The sequence below is a fragment of the Hippocampus zosterae genome, chromosome 7 (genome assembly GCF_025434085.1).
Source record: "Hippocampus zosterae strain Florida chromosome 7, ASM2543408v3, whole genome shotgun sequence".
Lineage (NCBI taxonomy): Eukaryota > Metazoa > Chordata > Actinopteri > Syngnathiformes > Syngnathidae > Hippocampus > Hippocampus zosterae.
The window spans coordinates 24,683,483-24,709,299 of record NC_067457.1 but is presented as its reverse complement, the minus strand read 5'-3'; the positions used below and the strand labels follow the sequence as shown (position 1 = coordinate 24,709,299).

At 45.9% G+C, this 25,817-nt stretch overlaps 1 protein-coding gene across 4 annotated transcripts; it reads right to left on the bottom strand.

The window, feature by feature from the left end:
* Positions 1–12,712: 12,712 nt before the first annotated feature.
* Positions 12,713–24,538, bottom strand: khdrbs1b (KH domain containing, RNA binding, signal transduction associated 1b). Of its 4 annotated transcripts, XR_007963103.1 has the most exons (12): positions 24,170–24,538; positions 22,368–22,486; positions 21,541–21,657; positions 20,673–20,819; positions 17,854–17,984; positions 17,568–17,781; positions 17,397–17,464; positions 17,117–17,175; positions 16,795–16,989; positions 15,247–15,331; positions 14,745–14,812; positions 13,263–13,344 (listed from the first exon to the last, which is right to left on the bottom strand). XR_007963103.1 is itself a non-coding variant. In XM_052069946.1 (9 exons), exons 1-9 carry the CDS (start codon positions 24,264–24,266, stop codon positions 16,880–16,882), a joined length of 1,062 nt encoding a protein of 353 aa, XP_051925906.1. In that variant the 5' UTR covers positions 24,267–24,538; the 3' UTR covers positions 16,102–16,879. The 4 variants fall into 4 exon arrangements, 2 of the variants coding, with proteins under 2 accessions (XP_051925907.1, XP_051925906.1); XR_007963102.1 differs by lacking the exons at positions 13,263–13,344; positions 15,247–15,331; XM_052069946.1 differs by lacking the exons at positions 13,263–13,344; positions 14,745–14,812; positions 15,247–15,331 and having other exon boundaries at positions 16,102–16,989.
* Between the last annotated feature and the right edge of the window lie 1,279 nt (positions 24,539–25,817).

Below are 25,817 nucleotides of genomic sequence, written 5' to 3'. Positions count from 1 at the left end.
ATCGGGAGAATCTCTTTCCCTTTTGTTGCTTTCATGTCTGGAATAACAACACCTGGAAGAATTGAGTCATCCGTGATAAACTCCATCTGCTTTGCGCAAACCCCAAGCCGATACACTCTTGTGTGTTGTGCAACCCAAACGGCATCCCGCCATATTGAGCCGGACGGCCAGAGCGCCCCGCAGACGGCTAATCTGCTCTCGCTCGAGTGGTGACGACAATTGACGGAAAGCGCAAATGAATTGGCAGCCGCGCGGATGTGGAAGGTAACGCGGCGGCTTGGAATGACGACTTGCCATCCGTGCAATCCGATTGAATGATTACCAATGGCAAGAGGTTTTTGTTTTTTTTTTTTTGGTCCCCGTCATCATGCAAATGCACACATTGAAAGTGGAGAACAAGGGCCAGGCTCAACTAGTTTTTTGGGTGTTGGGGGTCCAAAAAAAAAAAAAAAAGGGGAAAAAAAGCGACTTAAGGAGAGTTTGGACTCTACAAACCGGCTGGAGGGAAATAAGCTGGTCTGTCCCGCTATAATATCCAGCATCTGGCAGGGATTAGGGCCCCGACTGCAATCTCATGTGGTATTCTGTGCATCGACAGACACTCATTTAAAATGCAACCCACACACACACACACACACACACACACGTGCACACACAAAAAAAAAAAATGGACCCACTGATCCAGATTTATTATGTACCCAAGCAGTAGCAGGAGCATGCTAAAGGGTATGCCTGTAAAAAAATAAAAATAAATTTAAAAAGTAAATAATACTACTAATGCAATGACGTGGAATGTTAGGGTGACCCGGTTGTGGGTCATTCCGGAATTCTGCAACGGCACGCGACGTTGAGTACCTGACGTTGACTCTGAGGCGAACAATTTTCGGGCTATGGAAGTGGATGGTAGACTTCAGACCGCAATGTGCAAAGCAAAATGTGGCTAACCAGCATCCCGATGAGAACATAATCTCGTCTGATCTCGGAACACATCGGGGGGGGGGACGAATGGGTGGTCAGCGGGCCGGACGGAGCCCACATCCCACCTATTGAGTACCACCGGTCTACGGGATAATTCCATGCACATCTGACACAAGAAAATGCGGCAGGCAGTCTGGTTTACATTCCCAAAAATGCGTTCTTCCCGCAAGGCTGATCTATTGGACTCTGTACAAAGAAATGTTTCATGTTATTAAAAAAAAAAAAAAAAAAAAAAAAGGAACCTCAAAGAACAAATATGGCCCTCGGTAAAGATTGTCTCCTTTGCTAAATATTGCAGGAACAGCGCAGCGGCCGTGAATCACCAGTGTTTGCTGCCCGTGGGTGGCAAGTGTAAGCGCAGGCAACATTGTTTGTTATTTTCAAAAGCCCGGCGCGCAAAGCCCGCATTGCATTGTCCCCGAAAGCAATTATTGTGGCGGATGAGCGCCACGCCACGTGTCCTCAACCATCGGAAGCTGTCAGATCACCGTGCGGCTGCGCTGTCTGCAAGGGTGGGGGGGGGGGGGGTGAGGGGGGGGGGTAGACAGTCTGGTGTAGGCAGCGATTGAATGCATGAAAAAATAAAAAGGTATGAGGGGAAAACATTGATTTGCAATCTATGTTTGTGTATTTGTGACCTAGCCAAGCATAGAAAGCACAAATGGAATGAATAATGAAGGCGCCGATGGTTTGGGTTTTGCGAGATCATGCAAAAAAAAAAAAAAAAAAAACTCAATTGTCGCTTGCCACCAAACCGTGTGAGGCATGACCAATTAAAAATTTCGTGATAGTTATTGCTCATCATGGCATACGTATATGTATGTATGTGCGTGCGTATGATGGAAAAGTAGATCTTGGGTCAAAAAAAGTTTGGCCACCCCTGCTCAAGGGTATACGGAGCAAAGTCCAAAGTCGTTGCCAATGCAGCGACGGCTGCCGCCATTTAATCATTTGACACGCGTGTCCAGCGCGCTCGCGACGCTAAACGTGTGTTTTTTCTCGAGAAAGGTCGCGACTGTAAATTTGAGGAGCAATTCAGACATGAGCGAGTGGGGCCGCGTTGCATTTGGACTGTGTGGCTGCTGCCTACGACCAATTAGCTGCAAAACACCCACCGAGAAAAAAAGCCACGGAGCAAAGGGCTTTCATGTAAATGCCAAGGAACAAACTATCTCGAACCTTCAGTGCTGGGTCGTGTTACCCCCGAGGTGACAACAGTTCAAATTCAGCTCACGCCCCCCCCCCCAAAAAAAAAAATCAATGATCGCTTGTGCTCACGGCGCGCAGATCAATCGTATTAAGAGTGGATCAAACAGGGTGTCAAATCACACCCCGAGGCAGGCCGCGTCCCACCGGCTCAGCCAAAAAGCTCCATTTTGGAAACGCGTCTCGGGGGCGCCGGCAGACAAATGCGCCGACAAGCTCAACAGTCGCGGCGTTAAGTAAGCGGGCGGCGGGAGAGGCGGCGGTTCATTTAGGGACGAGATTAGGATTTACGAGGCAATGAAGCGCAGGGGGTGCTTCATCACGCCGCCACCAACGAGGAAAATGCGCCAATGTCACTCTGAATGTTTCAACTCGGGTTTGGTGCGCGGCGCGCTTGCGACCGGGAAACTGACAATCACTCATTCTGAGAGAGAGAGAGAGAGAGAGAAAAAAAGTCAACTTGTTATTCAACAAGGATTTATTTCCACTTTCTGACCGTTTGAGGGGTTTCGGAAATTGCTTGAAAACGAGGACGTTTCCACGTGACTTTCCTTTCGGATGCCGAAAAGCCGACATTAACATGCGGGGGCCCGTGACTGAGCCCGTCGGACGCCGATCTGCAGAAAAGTCACGGCAAGGAAAACGGAACACGATCGTGGTTGTGCTGCGGCAGTCAAAGTGTGAAACGTTGTTTTGCCGCTTCACAGTTTCACGTGTCAGCTAACCCATGATTTCTCAAGATGTTCTGTATATTTTCGACAAATTTAGACTCCAATTTTCAAATGCCCGGCTCCGTTTCCACATCTTTGAGTCACGGGCGAGTCACATGGCTCAGATGGGGTGGTACTTATTCTGCCCCCCAGTAATTGCATTGCAGTGCAGCGCCCCTAGTGATGGAAGTATTGTATTACAGTTCAGTACAGTGCCCCTAGTGGCGGATGTAGTTAGAACCACCCAAAATTCTTAAGAGTGTAACAATGGAAAGGCGTGATCGCATCCACTTCATTCCTCCTTCTTTTGGACGTGCTACTCTTTGTTGTGCAAGTTATTTATTGTCATTTTCTAAGCATTTCAGCGATTAATCTCTATAGAGACTGACCATAGATCTGTTTGATCACCGAGAGACTAGGCCGTTACAAGAGTGTCGAATGTCATTTCATGTAATTGGATGCGATACAAAACATTTGCCTCGCGTTTCTATTTGTGTCCAGTTTTACAAGAAAGACTTCCGTCAAAAATACCAAACGGTGGACTCTCATCTTCTCATCGTCTACGTCATGCTCTCATCTCAAACGCAAGGTTAGGGCAGAAGAGTACTCGCGATTCTGGTTAGGACAGGCGTGGCAAGACGATAGATGGGCTAGCGAGGTGATGAACACGGGGGGGGGGGGGGGGGGGGGTAGCACGGCCGGGTTGTGTTCACTATTACAACCATTCATCAGCTGACCAGTGACAGCAGGAAGAGCGCATCACCTCACGCCGGAGCAACAAATTGCGCCCTGCTTGTGCCATTCATAAAACACTTTCAACACACTCCAACGTCCCCGCACCGTCAGTATGCTGTCATGAACATTACAGTTGCAGGCCTTTCGCACCCCCTTTTTCACGACGAATCCACAAAATTAGCATTCAACTTTGACGTGGCGCTCCACCCACTGTCATATGGCGTCTTCGCCCATCTGTTCTCGGCTACCTGCATCTCATTTGGAGGAATTCCCTCGTGGGAGTAGGCACAAAATGGCTGCCTCCAACCAAATTGGCTGACTTACCGTTCGGTTTTCGGGCGGGAGACTTTTGCATTGAGGACCGGCGTCGTTATACAGGCTGTAATCTGATGCGTCGCTTCGTGTAACGAGACCTAATTACATGGCCGCGTCAAACGCCGGGCTCCTCCGAGGTCAGATTGAGCGCCTCGATTTCACGAGCGCCCGCCGTACAAAAGGTAATTATTAGTCGGAGAGACTCTCATTAGAAATTTTGCGTATCAGAGCGGCGCGGAGAGAGCACAACCCAAATCTAATTACCGGTACTGGCCTTTGCTCGAAGCGCCCCTCTGCGACATCAATACTCCATTATAGTAGCTCGTCTCCGGAGCGCAGGCCAGCTCGGACTCACCGAGCCGGCCTGGTGGGGAGGGGGGGTGGGTGGGGGAGATTCACACGTGAACTGACAGCCATGAGACGCAAAGTCGTTCCGTGAGGTGTTCTGTAAAAATCCAACGTGTGCAAAAAATACAGGATACAATGCACCCGATTTCCTTTTTCTGGCATTCGCTTCAAAATAAAAGCTTGACGTGACGAGATAGAATTTTAATTCTATTCAAGAAATAGCGGCAAGCAAATTTCAGACAATTGAGCGTCCGATTTCGTGCTTGTTCAGCCTCTGTGAAGGTTTCTGCTCGACCGAGTTGCATACAAGATTTTTTTGCAGTTGTTTCAAAAGCAAGCAAGCAAGCGAGCGAGCGAGCGATCGCTCCGGGAGGACTCTGGCTGCCAAGTGCAAAGAGAAAACTTCAATCATCGCCAAGCGCTTTTGTCGCCGGGATGGAGAAGTTGCAAATGAGAAGTCGAGGGGCCAAGACTGTGGGAGGCATCAAGAGTTGGGCCGGCATCTCGGCTGCGCTCCCACTCATGACTCGAGCGGAGCGACGGCGGGTGGGCGTTTTCCCGGGGAGGCCGGCAGACTCGGTGAGGCACGTTAAAAAATCATATAAATATCGGTAAATTAAAAAAAAAGAGCGCAAATGAGGGGGGAAAGGTGCGAGTTATAATTCAGCAGGGGAGACGGCAAGAGAAAGAGGGAAGTGCTCGGCGTGGGATGGATTTATTACATCCACTTCCATCAGTGTGTGTAATGATGCCGAAAGGCTGCGTCCTGCCGCTGTTGGCCGCGATGGGGGTGGGAGTTAAATTAAACAGCCCGTCAGCTTGCATTGTTCGCCATCAATAGCCACTTTCACGCCGCCTGGGAAAGGTGGCATTTTTCTCCGCCTTCTTTTGAAAGGCACAGGAAGGGGCGGGGCCACGTCAACATGGCGATGATGCAGTCTTTCTTTCATGCTAGGGAGAACGCAACATTGTTCCGTATTTTCCGCGCTGTAAGGCGCTTCCGTAGTATAAGGAGCGCCGTCAATATAGCGGCTGCGCTTGCGTTATGCGTCCACCAGATGGGGCTAGGCTAAAGGGAATACAATACAATACAGCTTAATTTTTTTATAGAAGCTTTCACCAGCGCCGCAAGCGGTAACAAAGTGCTTTGCGGAACATTTGAAATACGTGAATATGAAGTCACCAAAAGGCGCATCAGATTATAAGGCGTACTTTTGAGAAAATGGAATGTTTTTCGGAGCGCCTTATCGTGCGGAAAATACGCTACCTCTTATTGTACTTTTACAAGTCGTCGGATCTGTGTAACGTCAAGTGTTAAGTCACATCACCAAGTGAGCATCGAGCTGGCCCGGAAACAGTCGACGTGACTCTCCCGCAATATACCCAATCCATTCTTTTCTCAAACCCAAAAGGGGAATAGATGCAGGGCTCGTTGTTGTTGCAGAACTCGATGATTTACTGTTGTTTTCAGAACCTTATTCACTGATAAGACCTTCGGGCTGGCGAGAAAATGGGACCCGTGTGAATTATGCAAGGCATACATAAGTCCAGCCTGCCGTACATCTTGAATTGCTTGCCCGGTGTTATTGCTGCCTTAATTCTTTGGTGTTACAACAGCCATACATTAGATGTGTGCATCTTAAACACCTCTCGCTACCTTCAAGCGAGTGCTTCACGCTCGGGCGAGTACACGGCGGAACAACAATATGCTCTGCCGGTGCCGTTTGGACTTGCAAGTTGTTCTCATTTTACATTTTTTTTTTTTTTGCCTTTTGAAATAATGTCAATTGATTTGCAGTATTTCAAGTACATTTTCAGATTGCTGACTGCCTTCAGGTTAAAAAAATAAGCACCATTTTTTTTTTTAAATCATCAAACTAAAACAACATATATGACATGAAACTCGATACTACTTGAAACTGAAACTTACCCATTGCCTCGCATTCATCTTCGCCGGTTTTGTGAACCAATCAGCACCCGCTTAGCTCCTCCCTTCATGCAAAAAAAAAAGAAAAAAAATCACTTCTTAATTATCAGTAACTATCGTGATTTCATTTAAACAATAAAAATGTGATTGTGGTGACGACACACTAATGGTAATTCCAGAACTCTTTCAAACCAAATCTGCAGCCCCCCCCCCCCTCCCCACTCAAAATATGTTTTCTTACTATGTCGGATAACTAAAGTATGCAGTGATTAAACGCAAGAAGGCTGCAAATTGTGGGGGGGTTAACAGGTGTGGGTTTGAGTCCTCCCCATTCTCGCAGCGGTGCCACCATACAAAGTCGAGTTTCTTCTATTCAACGGCATGTAAAGCACCGGAGCCTGTTATGGTTCAAACTTGGCCTCTTTTCTTTTATGGGGGCCTTTTAAAATGTACTTGTGTGTGTGTGTGTGTGTGTGTGTGCTCCGCTTTTATTTGATTTCATCCGCGGCCTCGGGGCAGGTCGCCGCCGACGAGGAGGACCTCCAAATTCGAGTTTCTTTTGTCGACGAAACCAACCGGCTGCTGGTTTGCCTAAAAGCCCCCCCCCCCCCCCCCCCCCTCTAATGGTGGCTGCAAATTTTGTTTGGCTCGCTCGTCTGAAAGTTTTGAGGTTGTGGTTTCGAGAAGCCTGCTCCGTGTATCCCTTGATAGTGTCTCGCTACTAACTACTGGATTTGTGTACTTATGGGAGTGACTAAAAAACTTAAATGACACAGATATGGCAACCACGCGGCCCGCGACAAAAAAGTACGTTGGCATCCCTATTTTTAGCTAAATCGGTTGTTTCTTCCCTCAACTTCCGACGTCGACGCGAGTGAGGGGGGGGGGGGGCAAATTCTGCCACTGATTGCTTCTCCTTGGCAGAAGCCCGCACTGTCTGAGTGCTTTTGTTTCCTATTAGGCGCGTGCGAATCCAGGTGGGGGGAGAGAGGAAAGGATGACGGGGAGGATGAAAATTGGAGGTGCGGGGAGCGGCTGGGGTGGGGGGGGGGGGGGGGGTTGGTACGGTTGGCGTGAGTTGTGAAGATGAGCCGACACACACACACACACAGATGAGTAAGCAAACAAGAAAAGAAGGAGCTTCTTCTTTTAAACGAGAGCACAGTGGATCGCATTCTAATTTCCTTTCTCTTTCCCCTCCTTGTGCCGAGCGAAAGCTAACGATGTCCCCCGTGAGCAGCAGGACGCCAATCGGCGTGTTGGAGACCTTTGACCCGAGTTACGTGCCGCCAAACCGCACGCGTTTTTCGCTAAAGTCGCCGTACTTCAGCTGCGCACGAGGAAAAATCGGAAACTGGCGATATTTAAAATTTGTGAAAGGATCACGGTCGACGGACACGCTTCCGACCAATGGAACATTTTTTTTTTTTTGCCCCGACGGAACCAATTATTTCCGTTTTATTTTTTTGCGGCACGCACCGTTAAGTTTGATTGTAAAACGAATGAATTTATTTGACATTCTTTCCGAGGAGAACTTTTTTTTTCGGAGACTTCCTAAAATATTTCATGCGAAATAGTCCTTGCCATGCAAGCCATTTATGAAACATGAAGACAAATAAATCCTGACTCAATAATAAATTGATATAAATTGGGTGGCTTTGCCTTCAGGGATCTGATGAGCACGCTCCGTACGATCGGAAACCGCAGCCAAAGACATTACGGGAGACTATTTGAATTGTTTATGCGACGATCCGAGATGCTCTTCATGGAAACCTTTCACCGGCATTGAACTTGTTTCAATAAATCAGATTTGAGGTCATTTTGAGCAAGAATTGACGAGAAAGGTGCGTTTGAAAAGTTCCAGGACAGGTTTCCGGCCTAATCCAAACTATATTAAGCCACAACTCTCACCTTTTCTCGCGCACTGAACAAACCTACAAGATCTCCAAAAAATATCACGTTTTATACTGGCAATCAAAACCGAGCAATATCGCTTGTCGATCTAATTGGGTCGTGAATGTGACAAGCACCCGAAACAAATATAACACGAGTGCATCCTAATGAGTGCCGTGTGTGTGTGTGTATAAATAAAAAGTTCAACTAGTGTCCCAGTTACTGAGAATAACTCCAAAGCACACAAGCGCTCTCACAGGAGCGGCGGGCGCTCGTCTAAAAATTGCCACGTCGACAAGGTTGCGCACTCCAGACGGTCCCGGGGTAATGTGGTGAGATGTGCCTTTAAATGCCAATTCCTTCATTATCGCTGCTGGCATGTAAACGACGTATAAGGAATACGATTCGATTGTTATGTATGTGCCTTGTAGTCAAAGCCTGCGTGCTTGGGCGATAGAGAAACATTTGTAATAATCCCGTAGGAAATATTAGAAATGAATTGCTCACGTGCCATCGCATCATCTTTAATTGCTTTTGTGTTCATTCCATATTTAGACGGTTAACTTCTTCTTGCACTTGTATGACAATTAGGAAAGGCCAGATGTCATTTAAGACATTATCAGCAGAGTTTAAAAAAAAAAGAGAAAAAAAAAGGTTGACGAGGGTGAATTTGTATTCTGAGGGGAGGGGGGGGGGTGGGATCAAATATGATTGACCTCAATGAGAAGTTTCCTTTTTAGTACCAAATAAATGAGAAAAAAAAAACTATTTGTTCTGTTTGGCTACCACTGATTTGCCTGTGGAAATTTGTTGAAACACGCAAAAACGCTACCGTGTCACAACTCTTTTTAGCTCTCATCTGGAACAAGAACAGGCCCTAGGCCGCGCGGGGAAAGTGGAAAAGATGCGAAGGGCAGCGTGAAACAAAGTGAAAGAGAAAAGCCAAAGGGTGGGGGGGATAAGGGGGGGAAACCGAGTGATAAAAGGCCAAGGAGAGAAAGTGGGGGATGGGTCGCAGAATCAGCCCTGGATGGTCAATCGCGCGAAAAGAGCCACGGTCTATCGTCATGTTTCCTCCGTGAAGTCCACCTCCACCTCCCGGGCTTCTGTTTAACATGAAAATGGATTTAAATGCAAGCATCCGCACGGGGACTCGGGGGGTGGGGGGGGCGGTGCCCGCAGTCAGCCAGGAGAAGCTAATGAGAGGTGAGGGACCTGAGCGGCACTAACAAGGGAAAATGCGAGCGCCAGACAGGAGAAGAGAAGAGCTGGAGCCAAACTGTAGAAAGTCCAAATGTTTTTTCTTTGCGCGAGAAACTAAATGAGGCTCCGCGTGGGCGGGCGTCGAGCTGCAGTCTGAGGGTCTCGCGGTGGTCAGGCACACGCAAAAACAAAATCTTAGGGTGCCAAATGTTTCAAAGTGAACTTTAAATCTTGACTTTAACCACTTATCAGGGAAGGAACCGCTTTTCGTAACCTTGGCAACAGTTCAAAATGATGGGGGGGGGGGCAGTTTTAGGCTCTGGTAAAAATTTCTCTGAAATAAAACCTCGGAATGGTCGAGTACCAAACCTTAGCATTGTATCAGGCTAATAAGAGTCTTATTTTAAGGTTCATCTGCATCAGAAAGAAAGGTTTGGTTCAAAATGTTTATAATCGTTGTTATTAATTTATCAAACGTATTCGTGGTATCGATACTCAGTATCAGCAAGCACTCAAAGAGTAGACGAAAGCAAGTCCTATTCTATCATTTTCATTTCTATCTATTTCTATGTACACGTACTGTACATCTATTTTTTTCCTGCGATTCGGGATAGGTTATTTTCACTTAAAAGAAAAATGTGGACTATTGACCAGACCAAGAACCGAATCTTTCACTCGGTTTCAAAATCTTTCACTAGGTTTGACCTAACCAACTGAACAAGCCTGTGCGAGCTAACGTTGATGACAGACGCAGTAACAATACATATTAAACAATACAATGTATACAATTACCCATTGTGCTCGAAAAAGAAGCCCGTGCTTTTTAGTTCGCTTTTGTCGCGATTCCAACAACACAAAACAGGTGTTCAATTTGGTCACCAATGACGGGCTGTGCAGGACGGCCGCTATGGCGCGCAGTGCATTGTGGGACTTGTAGTCAAGCGCTCAGCGCTTGTAGTTGGCAGTCGTTCTTCGTTGTACAGATTATCAAATGTCATGTTAAAATCGTACATGTTTTAAGTGATTGCCATACAGCAGCAGAACCACAATTATAGTTCAAAAGCAATCTATTAATCGAAGTCTGTCTGTATGAACGAATTTTGATGTAGGAAGTATAATTGTAGCACGGTTTAATATATATCAATGAATAAAAACTGGGAGACCTGTGGAAAATAATTCGATGGAAGCAATTTATGAGTATGAGACAGAAAATACCGCACCTGTCGTTTTCCCAAATAACATTTATCAAACACCGAGGGCCAGTGTGCTGAGCCAGCTGAAAGCTCATAAAAAATAGACCTTTCACAAATCCCGCTGATATTTAAAAGCGACGACCGACATGCGCTCGTGTTTTTTTTTCCTCTCCCAATTCCTGAGCGACGAGCTGCGTTCAATGCCATCGACAAGCCTCCGTGAATCCGAGCTTTGCTTTAAAGCAGACTACACACAGCGATGATGATGAAGGGAAGGTTTGCTGAAAACTGCCGTCTTCGTGCTTCTTTGACTCTTCCTATTGCTGTCAAATAAAACGACAGCTCCCTCTCTTCTCAAGCCCTGTTGGCATTGCTTTTTTTTCCAACCATGGGGAAGGGAAGACAGACTTCCACAACGGAAAGGTGTCGAGAGCCCAAAAATCAGTTGTGTATGTGTACGGGCTTTTTTTCCTAATTACGTAGGAATGGCCGATCTCCTGTATTTGAAAGTATTGGGTATATCTGGAGCCTGCCAATACCAGCCACCGATACTTAAAAAAATATATATAATTACTTTGAGCAAGTCTATGACAGTCATAGTGAAAATCAGAGTCGATTGCTAAATATCTAAAACGATGCGAGCACGTCTCCTTTGCCGAGATATAACATAATACTAACAATATACAAAAAAATAATACATAATAATATCGACCTCATTGAAACATCGAGACAAATTCAATACCGAGGACTTCCTATGGACACAAAAGGCCGACTTCTCACAACTATATTTCACAAGGCTGTCTGCATCCATGAGTGAGCACATCTCCTTTGTCAAAATAATCCACCCACCTCACCAAACAAAAATGAACTAAACTCAAGTATCTTAAAACTTTTTCGACTCTTGAATTTAATAGTCACAATAAAATTCTGATGGATTTTTTTTCCCTTTTTTTGACGTTTCTGTGTGCGCGTGTTCTGCATCATTTCGACACATGAATCCATTATGGTATGCGCTTACAACTGTGCGGCCCCGACAGTTTTCTCCTGGACGTTCACAGCCTCTCGCATTGTAGGAGGGAAGTCAGCTGGGCTGGCGTCGCCATGACAACCACCTCTCCACAGATCGCCAGCGCCGTACCAAGCGGTTGGGATGTGATGTTCCTCTGGTGTGAATCTGTCAGGAGCAGGAGACGCCATCCAGCTGTCCATCAGACCCCCGCCTCCACTTGCATCGCGCATTGCAGGTCCACCTCCGCGCAACCGACAAAAGATGAGCCGAACTGGGCTGTCTTTTGCCTCGTTACGTCGCCTATCGCATTGGCTGCCTTGCAGCCCACCGCTATGTCATAAAGGGGATGCAAGGAAGTGGACAGGCGAAAGGCGCGTGCGCGCTTTTATCGATTGCTCAAAGAAGCAACATTTACTTTCTTCTCCTCCCTCGTGCCGGACACTTGATCGATTCCCAAAAGGAGACGGCTTGAATCGCTTAGCCTTCATTACGTTCGAGGAGAAGCACGGCTCAGTATTTCACGCAGGAGGGCCCAGACGTGGGGGAGTCGAGGGGGGGATCATGTGCTGCCTGTTGACAATTCATCTTCAGGGATGGTTTAGATCCTGTGAGTCATAGTCAGTAGAGCAAAAGGCTCAAGAGGTCATCCAACCAACATGATCTTGGAAAACATCCCAGCAAACGGCACTTGGCACCAGTTCACATCATTTCAGCAAGCAGCAGTTTTAAGACCACACCAGATGGGTACCAGTGTGAGGATAACCATCGAACCAGAAGTGAACTAAAACCAGTTGTCCAATTTAAAATGTTTGTGATGCCATGACACAAAAGTGGGATAGCCAAAGCCGGAAATTGTTTGGTTAGAAATAGAGAAGCAGGAAGGATCCAATGTTGTATTTTTATGATAACCAAAGAACCAGAAATTGGCCAATTTATTATTTTTTTTTTTGGTAATGACAACATAGTGGATCCGGTTTTTGTATTGTGATCATCACAGAGCCACACGTGGGCCAACGTAACTTTTTTCCCTGCAATTTTTTTTTCTTTTGGTATGAGAAACTCACTCACCAGTAGAAGGATCAAATGACACTGACATTCAAAACAAAGTTTGGCTTTTCTTCCCCTTCTTGCTTTATTTCTGCAAACACCTTATTTCGGACAAGTCCCACCAGTACCGCATCGGACACCGTGTGGCGAGATATATATCAAATTGTCTTTTATTGGATAGATATTGCTCTTCACGATAAAAATCAAAGCAATCAAACCAGAAGCGACAGATAAATCGAGGCGCTCTCCTCTCACATGCATCTTTCATACCGCCGCATGAACTCGCAGGCGAGAGAAAAGGCAGCTCGTGGCCATTTGCTTGAGTCGCGGGTACGTGCTAAGTGAGCCGGCAATTAGCATGTGCTGTTCTCGGGGGTGGGCTGACTTTTTTTTTTTTCTTTTTGGCAGCGCCAACACATTTTCTGGGACAGCCTGTATTAAAACGCTTGGAATTCAGAGGCGACAGACTGCGAGGCCTGACAGGAATGAAGAAAAAAAAACAACAATTTCACGGCTCAAGTGTGAGTGAGAACAGCGCTCATTTGACACTCGATCAAGGTGGAACAATCGAGGCATGACACGACGGAGAGGTTCCCAATCAGCAAAAATAATGAAAGCAGCAGTCGGATACAGACTTGGAAAAAGGGGTGCTGTTCATCATTATTGGTTTCTGGTGATTCCAGGGCAAGCCCGCAGAGGTCTTCGTCCCAGTACGAGTCCGGAGCCTCGACCCGAGCCACGTCGTCTGGCTCCAGGGTCTCCACTTGCCATCCTGTGTCACTGCGCAGAGCAAAAGAAAGACGTCATGCAAACATGTCAGAGCACGTCAACAGATGTGACACAAGTGCTAAAATGATTGTAAATCGCAAGAAATGACGCGAGGGGAAAAAAAAAATCTATTTGAAACGACGCTTACTTCGCCCTACCAAGTGGCAGCATTTCAACGTTCGAGAGACCAATTCAGGACAAACAAATCAGTTTGCGCATCCAATCAGGTTTAAAGTCGCAGGTGGGCTTTTTCGCCCTGCATACTCTGGCGACTACCTAAAAATGATTCAAATACTGTCTGGTTCGTTGTTTCCATCACAGGTGGTAAAAAAAAAACAACAACAACAACAGTTCCCCTGAAGGGCAAACCACCTAAATTGTGATCGAACACCAAATTACTCAACGCGCAAGGCTTACGCAAAAGATGCTGCAAAAGCGGAGCCCCACGAAGCCCCGCCGGGAAAGACGACACACAGAGACACGGCAAACTACATTTTAAAAAAAGAAGCCAACGGGTGCTAATTACCCAAGTCCAAATGCTTACATTGTAGACATCGGCTTATTTTATTTTTTGTTTTTTAATAATATACATAGAAAACGTGTAGCATGTAGTGTGTGTGGCCAAAGCTTGCGTTCTGCAGTTCAAGTTGATTAAAGCATGACCGAGCGGCGCTACTCTCCAAACGTTCATTTAAACTTTTTCCTGTCCTGCAGGCAGAGAGTAAATTGTGAGTAATCCCTCAGACAGCGCCCTTCCTGCGCCCCCTCCCCCTGCTACTACTACTGTTTCCATTCCGGGAATCGCCAGAGTCCCTTTTGCTGCCGTTTCCTCTCGTATGGGAAGCCTAGAGCAACGGCTGCTCATTAGTCAATTTCTCCAAGACTGCATTGACACTAGTGCGCCCCCCCCCTCACCCACGGTCGATACAGCCGTAGGCGAGAGACGCCGCACGCCAATTCGCACGCTTGTCAAGACGCGAGGAGATCATCAGAAGCCGCCCGGGCGAGCTTTGAGACGCGTTGCTGCATCTACAGCGCAGTTACTAGCGCAGGGGAAACGTACCCGCAGATGGACATCGCCGCTCAACAGTCACAATGAAGTAGCGTCACAATCAACGCCATTCGAGAGTGAAATTTAAGTGGAGCATAGCATTGCTTCAAACAACGGATACATGAGCTAAACAAGGATGGAACAGTGACGGGGGGAGGGGGGGGGGCAAATCAGAAGCAGATGCAAACATGAATGTAGCAGCAGTTCCCCTTCCTATTTTTGGTGAATATTGTTGTTTGAAAATTGAGCTTCAGAACGAAAAACAGGTGGGTGGGATTAGAGGAAGATGCTGGCAATAAACACGAGTGCCGGCGCGGCATGGCGGTCGTTCTTAATGGAAATGGTGGTGTGGAGGACCAACCTGAGGGTCACGTGGCCTGCGTCCAGCAGCGCGGCTCTCCCGGCACTCTGCGAGAGGCCTAGACGGGCCTGGGGAAGTAAGGAGCCCAAATCAATACCCAGTGGACAAGAGCATATGGAGATAACTTGTGAAATGGAGCTCATGCAACATGTCTACAAGAGAACATCTGTTCATGCAACTCAAAATTATTGATAACTGTACAGGTGGAACATTTTTTTTTTAATATTACAAACAGCTCTGGACTCAAGATTTGGCTTTCATCATTTTAGCAAGAGTTGCATTAGCACTAGCCTGATGGTCGGTTAGTACACAGAGCAAATTATTTTAGTACATAAAATACATTGATGTTGATTTTTTTTTTCCCTTAACTTTTTGATTTTTTTTTGTCTTGGGTTACTACTTTTAAAGCAAGTTTATGTCAAAGGACCCACAAAAAAAAAAACCCCAAAACCAAAAAAAAAAAAAAGCACACTACCAAATTAAACATTTAGGGTTAGGTTACCTTTACAGTAGAGTTGTCTAGGTTAAAAGCCTCCTCTCCATTGCACTGCCATTAGTGTGTCATTCATGACAACGAGGCCTAGATCCTGAATGGTGGTTTGAATTCAGTTAATTTGCAGCGGCGAATGAAAGCAATTGTCATTAGCGGTTAAAACGAGACCACAGGTAAGAGGATTGAAAAAAATCTTGATACATACCCAGGCAATCAATGCTTTACAACTCTATACACATTATAGGAAGCTATCCGGCTTATTTTAGCGGTCTTACCTCGGGGTCCTTTTTAAAAAGTATAGAGAGAGAGAGAGAATAAGTCGTGCTCTTTTGATAATCCATCAAGACATCATTTAGGAGGATTAAAGTCCGCACACGTCAAAAGCAAAAACTCCTTTATGATTTAAAAAAAATGCGCTTTTGAAAACATTTCAGATTGGACTAGGACAGCAAACAAATCAAAAGCAAAATTACGTTTCATAGAAAACCCACTAAGCTTTATTGACAAACTGCTGCAAAACATCTTTTGGACAGATTTAGTAACCTATTTAGGCAAGCGTACACATGTAGCATAATGCATTTTATGGAGAGGGTACAGAGTAAGTACAGTTAGGAGCTTTTAAAATATGTACAAGAGTTGGGATTGAGCTGCAGGATCCCTTCTCTATGGAGAAAGAGAGAGACGACCCATGTGGAGATTTGTGTCCCAATCCTTCGGTTTCTTCTTTTGTTGGGCATGCAGTTTATGCAGAATCAGATCACAATCAGGAAGAGCCGAACTGTTTGGTAGCATAACAGGAGGCCATTTTGTGCACAGAGAATATTAGAATGTCGCCGGGCTTTTTCTTTTTTTTGGGGGGGGGGGGGTTTACATGAAAGTCAAATAGAGGATATGAGGACAGGCCATCTCAACAGTGTCTTTATTAGGGCTATATTTCAAAACTCTAAAGGACAGTAACAAATATTGTCTAAATGAATTAACGTTTTAGAACTATTTACAACAAAACATCACAAGGAAGGAAGAAATGCTTTCCATTACCTTTAATCTGAGACTTGGTTTTAGATTACGTTTTGTTTCTACATTACAGTCTCTTTTTAGTGAACTATGTTAACAGAATTTTGAAATGTAGCCTAAACGGGAATCTGCAACTGAACCTTGACAGATTCTGTATATAAAAAAAAACAAAACCACAATTAAAACGTATCATTTAAGACAGGTGGAGAATGAGCCATTAGTTCAACTGGAAGTTACTATTACAAAACATTTTTTTTTTTTTTGCAAAAAAGGGAAAACAAAACAATGCCAAAAAGCCAGAGGGAGAGGGAATGGTCAGAGAAATAATACAGGAAATTAACCAAAAAGGAAGTAACTCTAGAAATCACTTTGGTTGCGCATGGTATGCGTATTGGGGGGGATGTGGTGTGTAGCCAAATCTTAAAACAAACAAACAAACAAACAAAAACAGCCATCTGATTTTCCGTCCCCAGTTTTGTTAAGGTCCAATTGAGAGCAAAAGAAACAAAACAAAAAGGAACCAAAGCCAAAACGGACAATTACTTGTGTCGGGCTGCTTAAAGCGAGTGCTGCCGCTGTCGACAGGCGCTCGTCAGGGCAACCCTGTAAGTGGGAGGGCGGCTCCGCTTCAGTACTGTGGGTACGGGTGCTGCCTGTAGGCTGTCTTGGCACCTCCTCTGGCCGCGGACGCGGCTTTGCCCGGAGCCGCTCGCTGGGTGCCGTTCCAGTCATCCTGGGCTGAGGAACACACATGCACACCGTTTAAAAAACTTGGAACCGTACGAGAGGGAAACTAGTGCAAGAGCATTTGACAAACACTCCCGGCAAGGACCAAATAAATACGTGTACCTGTGTACACACTTACCAAAGGTTTCATATGACTCCGCAGACTCTCCGTGTCCGTAGTCATAATATTCGGCCTCTCTGATGTTCGTATGTGGGGAAAGAAGAGGGGGAGGGGAAAAAAAACAGTCTCAAACCAATCTCAAGTACCAGCTGAGCGAAAAGTCTCATTTGGTTTCCACAAGCGAGATCAAAGCCCCATGCAGTGTTGCCAAACAGCCAAGTGGCATCCGGCTTGGATTGGTGTCGAATGGTTCAAAACAGGTGGCAGGTGAGAAAAGACGAACGTGTGATTCACTCACGCCTGCGGCTGGCTGTAATAATTCTCATATGACTGGTAGGTGGTGTCGGGGTAGCTTTCATCGTAGGCCTGGAGAGGGAGGAGGCAAGATGGGGGGGGGGGGTGAGACAGTCGGGAAGAGGCGTGTTCTAATGCACTGTACTGAACAACAAGAATCTGGACCTCGACTTACATATTCCTGATAGCTCTCTGCGACTGCGGCGGGAGTGTGCTGGTGGGGCAGCATTCTCTGGGGTGGTCCGGTGGCAGAGAGCCTGGCACCACGGGGCGCCGCAGCGCCTCTGGCAGCAGCTGCGGCGGCAGCGGGCCCTCCGCGGGCTGCCGGGGTGCCCCTTCCTGCTCCTCTTGCACCCCGAGCGGCGCCACGAGGGGGCATCCCCCTTCCCCTGGGGACAAGAGAACGTGTCGACGAGAAAGTCCGCCGACATTGTCCCCCGTGACTCGCCTCCGCTTCTTACCTGTGCACTCCTGGGGGCCCGCCGCGCCCCCGAATTGGCATGCCTCCTCTTCCTCTGGCCCCGAGCTCCTGGCCTCCATTGAGGTAGCCCATCTCCATAAACTGCTCTTGGCAGATATCGTCAGTCACATCCTGCATGCAGAGCAGAAAACGCACGTGACTTGACATTGAAGTGGGCACTCACTGGAATGAAATTCATCGCAGGGCCAACTTGAAAGCCAACTCCATAACCATCTCCTTTGATTGACTGAATCAAAATAATCCACCAAGTCAAGAAATGTGTTTGGTGACACATTTATGTGCCACATTCTTGCACAACACAGAGTGGGCATGCTTGCCTTTGGCTTCCAAGCGGGAGCCAGCACACTGAGCGCCACACAAAAGAGAAGACAGTCAAACACACGCTCCTTCAGGGATGTTCGGCCTGGTTCAACACACCCTGGCCATCAAGATCATCACCCATATACTTGCAAGTAAGTTTTTGCACAATCATGAACACCAAAATACAAAGCTTCCCCGACTCCCTGTATTCCCTGACTGAGCCACCCGTGACTGCACGACACTTTATTTAATTAGTGGATCAGCGCGTCCGCCAGCCCACCACATAACCAGCCATTTTCATCTGGGGAGCAATTTCAAGTGTGGCACTGTGACCCAATCAATACGGACCTGCATCAGAATTGGAGACGGAGCTCTAAAGACAGAACATACAAGAATATAAAAGGGCAGAACGGCAGCTTTCAATTACCTAGATAGAGGGGCTGGCTAAGAGCAGGAGCCATTGGACTCATTGCGAATGGGTGACAACTCTTTAACCACTTGAGGTGTTAGATGAGCTCGGCGAACCTCTCTGTAGAAATCATCAAGCATGGGTCGCGAAAAGGACCCGCAGACATTTGACAGACGGGGCGAGAGTCTGCCTTTTGGGGGATTTCTATTGTCCACCAACATCAAAAGCTCCAGTATGAGGACAAGTGCAGCTCAAATCAATAAAGCCAAAAGCCCACAAGTGCTACGATTTGGAACTTAACCACACGGTTCTCCAAAAACACACTTCCAAGGACCAAGGTCAGACTCAAGCCCAGTGGACAGTTTGGTCCATTTGTCCTAAAAACATGTTTGTACTTCAAAGCAGATGCTAACAATGCATAGGTCGAATATGACGCTTGCCAACAAACATCGCTCCCACGTCAAGCGTCTGTCTTCAAAGGGGTGAGTGGCATTACTTTCAACACAGCCTGCAGGGTTCACAATTTATCATATGGCAATGACAATTCACTGTAAACCACAACTCCATGGCCTCAATGTATAGTATGACCAGAATCCAAACGACAGCCATAAAACCTGACCAATTGCAAACATCTGGCATCTTTTATTTTACAGATCACAGCTTGAATCTCATCACGACTGGTTTAGCTCTTTCCTCTTCAGAATGCAGCAGCCGAATCAAAAACGCAAGGCCTGCCACAAAACCCAGCGTGGAGCGTTGTTAATGAGCAAGTATGTAGCATTTGCTCCAAGCAGATGGACATGCGGTTCAAGAACATCAGCGTAAAGCAAATCCAGGGAGTGTATGCACCACGGCGTGGACTCGAGCCCGCAGCTGTCAGGGCGTTAAAACATCTCTGGAGGAGAAACAGGAATAGACAGACCTGAAGAAGAGTGTCACGGACTGTTCATGCGCTAAACAGAGCCACCATTATTCACACCGCCACCCCACTAAGAAAACGCACCAGAGCTTCGTTCAACCTGCCAGTAAGATAGGAGCTATTTCAATTAATATTTGGATAAAAAGGAGACACAGACAAGATGCATTTTAAACAAGTCCTAATACAACGGTCCCACTTATCGCGGTTAATGACCACCCGCCAAAGACAACAATTCGCAAAGTGGGGTTTGCACCCCCCACCCCGGCAGCCCCCCCCCCCAGGATTTTTTTTTGTGAGGGTTTGTGGGTACCAGCATGTTTAAATTATTTGAACAGGGTTTATACTTTACATATTTGAGGCAAGATGCAGATTTTTACTTAAATCTTTAATTATACAACTTTATACAGTAATTAACATTCATCTGCATTGCCTTTATGCAGCTCTGACAGTGTAGCCTCCATTAGCCTCCAGCCAGCTGCTGGCCAGCTATCCCTCGGCACAAAGTGCACAGCCGATTTGTTTCAGATGATACAATTAAGGAGGCCCGGAGACACTGCTGCTTTTTTTTCTGCACAAGCCCAATCAACCCCTCTCACCTCCCCCAGCCACACACGCGCACACAAAAACACTGATTTAGGCAACCACGTGATTAGACACCGATCAAAGAGTAACCCACATGATAAGGAGGTTGCTGGGCGGGGCTGCGAAGATGCACTGCCAATCAACATGGCTGTGCATCATGGGATAGATCCACCCGTGCTGTCATTGGTCGACGTTGCGCTCTGAACCAATCAAGCTACAGCCATGTATAAATCCATTAGGCATTTTTTTTCCCTGAATACAGTACTTTGGGGGGAAAAAATGTCATCGAACCGCCAAATAGCGAGGGATCACTGTATTGTCATCATGCCAACCATAAATCGAGCTTCTAATGCTGACAGACTAAGGCGACGATTTGGCTGCAAGTTAAAAAATTAAAAAAAACAACTGACATCTCTCTTCGTATGCATCACATTTTTGACAACCATTCATCCTGAATGAAAAGTTTATAGAGGTATGAAAGTCGACGCAAAGTGAGCTTGACAAGCCAGTCCTGTAGAAACGGAGACGAATGACAGACTATGACAATGTAACTGTGTCACTCTTGAAAAACATGCTGCGCACAACTCACAGGAAACAGGAACTTCTTGACTTCCTCCATGGCGTGGGCCATACGCAGGTAGGCTTCGGGCAGCGGGGCGTACACTTCGACAAACACGTGCAGCTCCATGGTCAGGTGGGCATATTTTGGCTCGCCGCCATTCCGCAGTTCTTCCTCCTTCAACGTGGAAAGGCGACATTCACTTTTAGGGCAGTGTCTCGTAGCCTAGCGGCTACCCACATTTGGCATAGGACCAGTTTAAAAGTCTTATTCTAAATGAGCTGATGCGTAGCGGAGTAATGCCACCTTGGGGCGCTGCCATCTGGGCACAATGTCAACCCTTGAGGTTTGCACATGGGCCAGATATGTGCTGGCGCCGGGAAACCCAGTCTACAAGTGTGCCATTGCATGTGCGCACGGGTGGGAAATTATGTATGACAATTTGGGAAATAATGAGGGTAGATTCATCGAAAGATATTAAAACGTAGGCATAAATATTTGCATATAACATTGTTTAGAAAAATAAGAAAATGAAAAAGCACAATATTCTTAAAAAAAACTCTTCTTCCTTTAAAGAACAGAAACACGAGTGCCGAGTCAAGTGTTAACCCCCGCCCTCCAATTCAAAAACCCCACGGAACTCTTCATCTAGAGCAGATTAGTCGATGGCGTATGACTGAAGGGTGGGGGAAAAGCTGACTGGAGAACATTCAACCCCCTTCATGCTAAGCAGCATTTCTCTGACAAGGTTCATCCATGAAAATAAGAAATAGGGGAAAAAATCCTTATTATCTAAGAACGTTTCTCTCAACTCGACTCAAGTGTCCTACTTAGAGTCAACGCTACGCCTGCTTTATTCACTTTCAATCCCATGGAACGTTTGCGGCTGTGTTCGTACTTTAGCTTTGTCTCTCATGGAGCCCTTGCCCAACACGGAGATCTTGGCCCCGGTTTCCTCCTGCAGACGCTTGATGGTGTTGCCTTGGGGTCCCAGGATCTTGCCCACGAAATTGAACTGGAGAAGCAAAAGCAAAGCAGAGAAATTTGGACTGTTGCGGGGGGAAGAAAAAGTTTCAGTGGTCAGGATACATGTGCATTTTGAAGCCTAAAATAGCGTATTGACTGAGGACGTAGATGTGAGCGATGTAATGCAGACAACTGTCCCAATCCCTACAATGTGCTCAATGGCTCCGTGCTCCACCTGACCCGTGCGGTCTGACAGCTGGGCGTTATGACTTTTGGTTTGAAAATAGAAAGACTAGACAGAGATCAGCATTAGAGGTTCCACTGTGCTTGTACAAATGACATGCAAATGAGGGATTAATCCAACTTGCACGATTCTTTTAGTGCCCACTTAACCCTCCCATCCATTTCCCTCACAGCCACATGACTTAAACCAACAAAGCCGAGAGTCTGGGTCTTGTCCTGAATGACATTTGTACTACGAAGACATTGGCCCGTTTAGCGAGTCCAAACCGAGCGGAGGATCCTAAACAGAATTCTGAATAGCGGAGCAGTTGTGTTCGCATTTGGATATCTTAAAGGCTATTTTATAAAATTACACTGCTGTAAACTGTAATCACGCCACTGAGTTTTAAGCCAAGTAATTTGGGACACCGGGTAACCCCGTAGCTTTATGTGATTGAACCTCGACTGCGACAGGATAAATTGAATCACAACGGGGAATGAAGAGGAGAGGAAAACGGGATGGGAAAAAATGCTCACCTTGGGGTACTGTTTCACAGGTATGAGGACCCGCTCCTTGAGTTTTATGAACTTGTTTGTGAAAAGATCCAGGTAGGTCTCTGGCTCCTTAGCCTCACCCTTCTGGATCCTGTCAATCTCTGCAATCGGGGGAGGTATTGGTTCAGGTCATGTGATCATGCAAAGAGACAGCAGAACCAATAGACAGTCGAATAACCAAGTAAGCATGCCACTGGACACTTTAAAATGGTTCAATTATTTTCTGCACCAACAGGTTATCCTGTTATAGTATTGTATTCTACCACTTATCACTTTAGCTCCGCTTGATACTTTGCACATTGTCTCGCAGTTGTCACTGGCTGGTACCACCACACAACGGTTCACTTACATTACGAAATGTCCTTCCATACTTATTTGTCATGTCCTTGTTTATGATGATACTAATGTTATACATGAGACACATTCCTTGTGTGTTCTGCATACTTGGCCAATAAAGATGATTCTGATTCAAAGACTCAAAACTTCATGAATGAATTATACTAGGGGAAAGAGTGCAAAAATTGCATCATTGATATTAGTAAAGGTTTAAGCGCTGATTAAACCTTGGAATGGTCACCAGTATATCACGCGACGATTTTGAACAGGGCATATGTGATAGCTGTCGGGTGAACTGCCATCTTCCCCAAATGAAAGCGTCCCATGTTTTTTAGCTGAATTGATGAAATAACATTATAAACGCAGCAGAGGGCTTCTGGTCATACTGTTACAAGTCATCGGACGACGCAGTGACAGTAGGAAGCACTATCTGAATAAGCCATCAGCTGCAATGCTTTCCCTTTTTTAATAAATGTGTCCAAAGTCATTAAAAAGCAATTTCTCGGTCTGTTTAAAATTTTGTGATCTGTGCCTCTCCTGGTGGGTTGGGTTTACATTCTTTGTTCATAAAACCCAGTAGCGCCCCTGGTTCAAAGGGTTTTAATCTTGATTAATACTTATGATCTTGGGAGTATTTTCAGACAAATTTACTGCAGAGTTCGTCACTGCTACGTCAGTGTATGTTACTGATAAACCACGGTACGTTAAGACGCGTGCGAATTCGTCACCGCCGTGCAAACGGAACTCCGTCGTAAATCAAGCACCCCATGTGCAGCGAACTAAATAATGCATTTGGAACGTGCCGTTTAGAATTTCCACACCGATTACATTGGTCAACACCAGCATGAAGCAGTCGCTCACCACCACTACGATTAGTTGTTTTAAGTCGGTGAAACAGTAGAATAAAGCCGAGTAGATAGAATAGAGCGTGCTAACTTTGCTGCGAATCGGACAAAGAAAGTCAAATGGCGGTTAAGCGTGCGTCTTTTCCTCGTACCACTTGAGCAGCACCAGTTACTTTCAAAAACACCACGAATTTATAGGAAAGCACCGGCTACTGACCCACATTTAAGGGCTTAAAAAAGAAAATGGTAAACAGAAAATGCGAGTGCGGTCGACGTTTGTTTAAAGGCGAAAGAGACGACGAAAAGCGCCTTTTGACCCTCGCTCCATGAAGAAGGGAAACGTATAAAATATAAAGTGCCGCTTTAATGGCCCCCATTCGTATCAATATCCCCGCCAGACTTAAAAAGCAGTCATTGTAGTCGAATTTTATCGAACTATGAAAAGCGAAGCGAACGCTTCCGCTTGGAGCCATAATGGAGTCCCGACCGTCACCACATGGCGCCCGACGGCTAAGTAGTCCATCGCCTTCCCCCTCGACAAACTTCCAGCACACACACAAAAAAAGGGTTGGACATAACAAAAGCACAAAATATTCGTTTTACCCGCTTCTAAAAGTTTCATGGCGTGTGTGAAAGACGAGTCCAGACTGTCCTTCTCCGCCAGCAGCTGAGGGAGATATTTGTTGTCTCCGTTCTCCATTTTGAGTTCGAACAGAAAGAGAGAGGGAGGCTCAGTTCGGGTGGAGTTAAAAGCTTATGGCGGCCCCCCAAAAAATCCAAACCAAGGAGATGAAAAAAGGTAGTCCTTTTTTTGTGACTAAGAATCGACACGTATAGATTTCTCCTTTGAGTAAATATTTTACGCTGGTTTCGAAGTCGGACGTGTCCACTACTTTGTCGTCACGGGTGCTGGTCCTGACCGCGATCCACTCAGTGCGCTGACCGGGTTGGAATGAGAGAAGAAGAATAACAGCCACGAAAAGGCACTGCGAAGCCGGAAGTGACTGCATTGTTACGTAATATCAAGAGCTACGCCCCTTGATGAAAGATTAACGGCTCCTTTTTGAAACGTAGTGCAGTTTAATGTACATCACTACAACAAGAGAGAGGTGACAAAAGTATTCAAATTGTGTGCTTGAAGAACGGATGTGTGTAAACGTACGGTGAAAAAGTAGACGTACCGAGTGATTCAACTCGTGATCAGTTTTTAAACGAACATGTTATTTATTTGATATTTTAATTGTTATCTTTTTAAGAAAAACAGGTAATGCATCATAAATTTATATTTCTTTCATCTTATCCATTAACACTACACTTTTTACATTTTGTCATGCCATATATAGTTTGCCACAACCACTGTTTCAGATCCTCATGCACCAGAAATAAAAAGCTTAATAAATCTTTAAAACTGAAATTGAATGTTATTAAATTTTTGTACTAAAGTACTCTGATTACAGGAACGGGTTTGCAAATCAGTAATGCTACTGTACAGATTTTGCTCAAGAGTACATGCAAACTGTTAGCTGCTATGCTAACTGTTACACAAGTGGTTACACAATAAAAGTAGACAAATTGATGTCATTTTTAAATAATAGGAGTAAATGAGTTGCATCATTTTCGGGAATACTCAAGCTATTTGTGTATGTGTGTGTGTGCTCGCAGCAGTACAAAAAAGTGCGTATTTTAACAAAGTAAGGAGTTGAAATTTAGCTTCAACTTTCTTCAAATGCCGGTAGCAAAGTTAAGAGCTTTAAAAAAAAAATACCCCAGAAAATAACGATGCCTGAGAAATCTGCTCAGATCCAGTTACGAAGTACGTGTACTTGATTACTTCCCACCAGCAGATAAAGACATGCTTGTCTTCTTGTCATACTGGAAACGTTCTTGAATTTTACATGCTTTGAACATGTAGCTCTTTGCTGGCCCCCAGCGGCAGTGGTGAATATTGCAGATAACGTGCCATACGAACAGCTCAAATTGGTTCCATCTGAGGAAGCCCTTTTCCTCTCCACGACTATCGATCCCAGACGCTTAGTGCAGAAGTGAAAAGAATGAGGTGGGAGCAGGGGGTGAGGGGAACGTCAGGAGCGGACCTTTAGGGGATTGATTCCTATGGTCTGGATGCTTGTAATGAACCTGTCATGCCATTGAGTAGTGCGCACAAGAGGGTCAAATGGTTAGACTTGACCCAATGCATACAAAACAAGTCCAGGTCAGTGCTTGTTGAGCAGTAGCAGCAGTGAACGAACCA